At 40.4% G+C, this 7,347-nt stretch overlaps 1 protein-coding gene across 1 annotated transcript; it reads right to left on the minus strand.

Annotated features, from left to right (window-relative positions):
• Nucleotides 1-372: 372 nt before the first annotated feature.
• Nucleotides 373-7,102, minus strand: LOC114913757 (NAC transcription factor 29-like). The gene is made up of 6 exons (XM_073261213.1): nucleotides 6,423-7,102; nucleotides 5,990-6,297; nucleotides 4,883-5,877; nucleotides 2,588-2,971; nucleotides 1,758-1,857; nucleotides 373-531 (listed from the first exon to the last, which is right to left on the minus strand). The coding sequence occupies exons 1-3, from the start codon at nucleotides 6,568-6,570 to the stop codon at nucleotides 5,545-5,547; spliced, it is 789 nt and encodes a 262-aa protein (XP_073117314.1). The 5' UTR covers nucleotides 6,571-7,102; the 3' UTR covers nucleotides 373-531; nucleotides 1,758-1,857; nucleotides 2,588-2,971; nucleotides 4,883-5,544.
• Nucleotides 7,103-7,347: the final 245 nt, after the last annotated feature.

Consider the following 7,347-nt stretch of genomic DNA (forward strand, 5'->3'; position numbering starts at 1 on the left):
TAACAACAGCACAATGTATTTCCATACTGACAAAGTGAAAGATTTCACAAGTAGTCTTTACAAGAAGAAATGGCAATATCTACCAAAAGAGTAGACAAAAAAAACTCCTACCATAAGTCTGCTCAGCCATATGTATTAAAACAAAGAAAAATGATGGAAAAAGAAAAGCAAAATTGAGACAGTTATGGACATCCTCTGTACCATGACACCTCTTCTTTGCATGTGCTACTTGTACATAAAATGATAGATCAAAATTTTGAAAATTCCTACTTCGCAAAAAAAGATTCTAAATTGGATCAAAATTCATATAAACAGACAAACCACCAAATTATCAAATGAGGTTAAAAAATTGATTTCTTGTGGTAACTTGGTAGAAACTAGAAAGCATTTAAGAATACTACCCGATTGGTGAAGGAGCAGGACATGATGAAGCTCATGAGCACAGAGGCATATCCAAAGTTCATGAGATGTGCTTCAATAAGGACAATGATTCCAGCAATGGTCTCAGGAAAGACCCAGCAATCCCTGGGGCTTGATGAAAGTTTGTTAATAAGCCTTTGGTTGCACCAATGCAACCCAAAATAGGATTCAGAAACTGAATAAACTAGTAGACACCAAATGGAGTATGAAAATCACAAGATAATAGAAACACCTTACCTTCAGCAAAACATCTAAATCTAAGACTCTTAAGACCTAATAAAACAGCAAATTAATTGAAAATAAATCCAACAAAAAATTAACAGATCTGAATTCAAACGTACTTTAAACCTAAACTACAAGACAAAGATTTGTTCTGAAACTTCCTATTCAATATAAAAACATCACCTGTTTTACCCACATATGATCTTAATTAAATAACTCAAAACTTTGCTGTTTCCCATTCACTGTCATATAAAATTGCACTTGAATCAGAACGTAGGGTGAAGCTATCTTGGTTTATCATATTGTCTTTCAGATGTACATTGGTCCTCAGTCTCACTGTGCATTTGTAAACATATTACATAGTACAAATTATTCTTTTCCTTCCTAGTGGGTTATTCATATTTCCATTTACAACAGAATAAAGTATAAGAAAGAAATGATACAAGTTTGAAAAGACCCATAAATGGTGTGGATGGTTTGACAACCATGTAGATTTACTTGCAACTTTTGTCTATTTTATTGTTATTCCTTTATGTGTCGAAACCATTTCTTGGCCCTCTTCTTTCATTCTTTAGTATGTTATTGTTGACAAGTATCTATGCTCTTGGAACTATCAAAATGGGCTGACCAAATTTATATGTGCTGATATGGCTTGGAATTCTTGCTTGCCTTAGTAAATCTTTCAAATGCTATTTTCTGATCTTTAGACACTAATGGTGGATGCATGTTCCATCAAAGTTGTCAGGTTCCTTTGTGAATCTATAGTTCCATCTACAGATAATACTCTGGAACCATATATTTTGCTTCATGGCAGTCAAGTTCCAGGTAACGAATGCAGTGCAAATCAATTGGAAAGTGAAAAGCAGTTTGGAGATCATACATCATCCTGTGATGCTGATATGTCCTTTTGTGTCAATATTGATGTTGCCACTAAACATACATAAAGCTCTAGTTGTTCTGTATTAACCAAAGTATTTATGGTTGCTTCTTAAGAGAACAAGATTTTTCTAGTTCTCAAAGCAAGGTTAATAGTACCATGCTCTTTAATGATATAAATGTAGGGAACTTTGAAAAGAATGATAATAATGGGGATATGCCTGTTTCTCCAATCCTACCTAGTAATCCTGCAAGTGATTCCTCTGATAGATTCACAATTACAGAAGATGGATCATGCCACAGTAAAAAAGCTGATGAAGGTTTACCCTGATAAAGTTTCTGCAAATATACAGGAAACCAAGTCAGCCTGCCATGTGCAGGATGAGAAAACTAACAAAGAAGCACTGCTGTCTCAAAATGAATTATTATCCAATGCTGGATCATGCCTTATGGAAAATAGTGATGGTGACTGTGGATGCTTCTATTCACCATGATCAATCTGAGTATCAAAATGGGAATATTGACAAATGGGAAATGAATGAAAATGCATTGGAGAATGGAAATGCTTTACAAATGCCATCAAACACTTCTGAGGGAGAAATGCTTTTGAAAGTGAAGCTTGGAGTGAGGATCATGGAACTATGGAACCAAATGCAACCGTAATTTATGCTGGGGCTGAGGCCGCAAATGAGTTAAATTATCATATAGATGATGTAGCCCCTGAAATAGTTCCATTGGCGGAACTAGACAATGTTGCCATTACCCTTCAACCATTCAAGTTCATAAGAGAAATCCTCCTCATGAGGAGATATTTAGTATAAAATGTGTTCAATGAGCTGAATGCTGACCAGAGTCAAAGTGCATCCATTCTTTCGGAGAAAGGCTTCGGTTTACAACTTCATTAAAAAAATTCCAGCCACTTGCAGAATATAACTAAAGATAATTCAAATCAAGCAGAGAAATAAAATGTTCTTCTGGTAAGATCTACAGAAAATACAGTTCGTGATGATACTGATGGTCCTGATACAAGAATAAAACACAAAATGGGCAAATGAACACAGAAACTAACCTCTTGGAAGAACTGCAACAACTGAATGACCGAAAAGTTCAGACCAAGCATGCGGAAAACATATCTGGATCATAGCTGGAACCTCAGAATGGTTTTCAGGACAATTCAATAGATCCTTCAGTTGGTAAAGACAGTAACTGTTATTTTTCCAGAAACAGGTATTCAGATTCCTCACATTCAAACAGAAAATGGTCTTGCCAAACCATCTAGTGAAGAACTAGACACAAAGGAAAGTAGTGATGTTGGTTCATCTATTCACAATGCACAATATTTCAAGCTTGAGGGGAAAGTTGCTTCATCGACATCAGTGGGGTCAGAGTCCAAAGTAAGCTATTAGTATAAATTGTGTTCAGCACCCCACATCTATTAAGAGGAACATGCTTCCTGACAGGAAAAGTTTCTAGCAGTTAGTAGTATGTCAGAACAGAGCAGAGTAGCGCCCAAGTTTGGTTAATTAGAACAAATGCAATATGGTAGTATAATTATGCAACAATTATGCTGATATTAACAGGAGGCAAAAATCAAATCGACCATAGCAAAGCGAAATTTTTGGGAAAAGCTTTGATTTTTCTAACTACTAAAAAAATCCAAAATAAGAAGCATCAAAATATCTTAGGTCTGGAAAGTTTACATACTACATACCAAGAGCTTGCCTCTTGTGGTACAAGGACATATAAGAAGCAAACTGAGAATTGTTTTGTACTGCAGCACTATCTAATGATTCCAAGTCATTTTCTGAATAATCTGCCAACAATAATTTTGATAGAACGACCTCCAAATTAACAGAGCTATTAGTAGTTCTCATTTGAGAAGAATCTCTAGAATTGCATTTTATCAATGCATGCCATCTACTGGCTACTGATGCAATGTCTCGAGACCTATGTGAAATTTTAGCAGTTGAATGCAAACAAAGGACCACACCACCAACTTGAACAACTGAAGATACCTACCAGTTTCAAGAAAAAGTTTGAGGGTAGCTTCTAATGTTATTAAAATAAGAAAAGAAACCAATAAGACACTCATATGGTTGACAAAAAGAAACAGCTATTCACCCAGCATTAGTGCAAATGACTCTCCCACTATATCCTGCGGTCCAAGAAATAAAACAAACTGACTTGAAATGACAATTAAGATGAGTAATCGAACAAGTATGTAGAATCTATCACTGATCTTAGAGAGATTATCACAAATGCGTACATATTCTTCCATATATACTAAAGCATCTTCATCTCTTTCGAAAAGTTCATTGTAGCCCTCAAAGAGAATAACGTGTAAAATGCAAACTAATTGAACAAAATACAGGCAGATAAAAAAAAAATGTGATCACATGAGGACATGAGCTAATTGAAGCTAACAAAAGCACAATGGATTTCCATATTGACAAAGTGAAAGAGGTTTCATGGATCGTCATTACAAGAAGACATGGCATTATCTACCAAAACAGTAGACAAAAGAATTCCTACCATAAGGTAGCAAGCGAAACTCTAAATTTAGATGGAGCATATAAAATCTGCATTCGCCAGGGGAATAAGTTTTATTAATTTGATAGCATAAGACTATAAAACCCAAAAATGCATCATAATTGGATCGGTAAAAAAATGTTTTAACTAATACAAAGAATATGAGAGACCATGCCACATAAGTAATGGCCGACTAAAGGTGGATAATTTTGAACATTGGAACAGTTTAACTAAAAGCCAAGCTACAAATTATTGCCTATCAAATGCAATTTTGCTCGAAAAACTTGGTGAACATTCTGTTAAACCAATTTCTTCACTTAAACGCTTTCAGTAGTTCTAAGGACTCTATCAAGCTGTAATTGTGCGTATGGAGCTTTCAAAAAAAAAAGTAAACTACAATTTCTAAGCAGTAATCAGAATTTTTCTTGTGTAGGACAATAAATAACAAGGTAGCAAGAACTTAGGACATACATAGACACATGATATATATTTCACTTTAAATATTTCTCCAACAAATTCTTGTTTCTCGGAGTAAAAAAAATTGTGGCATATCTAGGCATGAAGCATGTATGGACAACTATATGAGTTTCATATAGCAAGCAATTGGCACATTTAGTTCATCGTCATAGTGAGGTGCTTTGCTTTTGTAGGGTACTGAATTATCAAGGAATGTATGTGAAGCAAATCTAGTATGATTAAAATTTATAAACGAAATAAACAAGCTATGCATAAAAGCTGCCATCAGCCAATGATCAGAGTATGTCATCAATTGATGGCATAGAGGGGTCATAATGGAATGACCAAAGTAATGCATCTATCTCCTCAGTCTCCTCACCATGAGCTTGCATAATTTCCGGAGAGAATGCAATGCTGGAATCCTCTGCATACTTCAAGATTTGGTCAAAGTCAGCTTGCCCAAACACATGCTCTGGACCTTCCATCATGTCCACAACCACTGGCGTTGCTGGATCAAAATGCGATGACGTGTTGCCAGCCGGCTGATGAATCTGGAAGGAATCAGCAATGTCCTGACTAGGAATAGATGCCGCCTCACTAGCATGCTGTGTAGGGGAACAGCCATCAATGGATGCATCGGAGACATCAATGAGCTGTGGTAAAGCATCATCGGGTAGCTGAAGAATCTGACGGTGACCGGCAATGTCCTGGCTAGGGTGCATGCAAAGTGTACTCGTCGTCTCCATGAGCACCAGCACCACTGGATCAGAACATGATATGGTGTCATCGGCCGGCTGATGAATCTGAAAGGAATCAGCAATGTCCTGACGAGGAATAGATGGCTCCTCACTAGTATGTTGTGTAGGGGAATAGCCATCAATGGATGCATCGAACATATCAACGAGTTGTGGTAAAGCATCGTCAGGTAGCTGAAGACTCTGGCAATGAACGGCAATGTCCTGACAAGGGTGCATGCAAGGTGAACTCATCGCCTCCTCGAGCACCGGCACTACTCGATCAGAAGCAGTAAGGTGTCGCTGGCTAATTGATGAGTCTGGAAGGAATCGGTAATGTCCTGACTAAGAATAGATGGATCCTCACTAGTATGCTGTATGGGGGAACCACCATCAATAGGTGCACCGGACACATCGATGAGCTGTGGTAGAGAATCGTCAGGTAGCTGAAGAGTTGGTAGTGACCGGCAATATCCTGATAAGGGTGCATGCAAAGTGAACTCATCGTTTGTGGCTCTTCCATCCTTCTTCTTTTTGCTACAGGCTCTACCGGTTGAATTTCGTATAGATCCTCCTGTATCATGTGAACTTTACGAGCTTTTGGTGTCAGGTAGATCTTGCATATGACCCACTCATCCAGCTGCAATCAAGGAACACCACAGAGAAGATGTAGTTAAGAGGAATCCATATCCAAAATCAAAAAAATCAGTAGCTACAGGAACTATGGGAGTTATTTAGGGTGATATGTATACCTTGTTCGAGCCACTTATTGCGGATGCACCGGCTTTTCTTCGAAGGTGAGGGATGGAGAATTCCTCCATAAGCCATATAGTCTTTGTCTCTCCACCGGAAGGGCAACTTTCCATGTAGCAGAAGCACTGCTTGGATCCCAAGACGTTGTGGTCGGAATCGAGCACCGTCTTGATGCGTTGGGTGGCCTTCCACCGTCCTGCACCTGCACGGCGAGACGCCCGGCTGCTGTCGCTGGCACCCGGATGCTTTCGCACCGTGGAGGTGAAAAAGTACCACTCACCGTCCCTATTAGCCATAGAATATCGAGCTGCGACCGCCCAAGAAAAATGTGAGCAACCCAAAATAAAAAAAACCCTTGAAAGAAAACAGGGCAACGAAACACCAAGTAATTAGAAGGAGAAGGAGATAGATTTTGACCAAGAACTCGCTTACCGGTGAGGTTCTTGGGATCATCACCGTAGACGTCCGCCTCCAAGATCATGTGATAGGAAAGCGGTTGACCGAGGATCTTCTTCCTGAGGAAGGAGTCCAGGAGCTCGACGTCGGACGGTTGGAACCGCCAGCCGGTCAGCAGGGCCATCGTCGTGTCCGGCAATGTTACCGTTGTCGTCTCGCACAATGTTTCTTGGTTTCTTGGCTTCGAAGACGACGATCGGAGGCCGGCAGCACGCAGGAGGAAAACACTTAGGGGAAGATACAGAGATACGAGGTGAGGCGTGGACGGTGACGGTTCAGAGGATCAAGATTCTGTAACCGGTCTCTGATTCTTGGTTTTCTTGGCTTCGACGGCGACGCCGAAGAGCTGAGGACGAAGAAGACCGTGGGAAGAAACAGAGATGCGGGGTCGGCCGTGTGGGGGAGACGAGTCAAACGGTTTCTTGGCAGCACCGTTGTCGTCTCCGGCGATGTTTCTTGGTTTCGACGGCGATGAGCACAGCACGGAGGAAAGCACCGAGACAAAGAAACAGAGATACGGCGTCAGGCGTGTGGGGGAGACGAGTCAGACGGTTTCTTGGCAGCACCGTTGTCGTCTCCGGCGATGTTTCTTGCTTTCGACGGCGATGAGCACAGCACGGAGGAAAGCACCGAGAGAGAACGAAACAGAGATTTCAGGTCTCAGGTATGGAGTGATACGAGTCCAATGGTCAAACTATATATACCGGGGAGGGCGGGGCGTGGGGGGTCGGTGGGGGCGCGGTGCGGATCTTTTTTGATCCTTTGTTTGCATCGGCAGTCCATTGATTCCTCCCACGTGTCAAGTTGCAGATCCGACGGCTCTTAGCAGTTCTGAAAGATAGCATTGTAGGTGACCGGAAAAACTCTGCGCGAAAATCCTCCCCTAGTTCGGTGGGCTCGA

This window comes from Elaeis guineensis, chromosome 7, assembly GCF_000442705.2.
Source record: "Elaeis guineensis isolate ETL-2024a chromosome 7, EG11, whole genome shotgun sequence".
NCBI lineage: Eukaryota > Viridiplantae > Streptophyta > Magnoliopsida > Arecales > Arecaceae > Elaeis > Elaeis guineensis.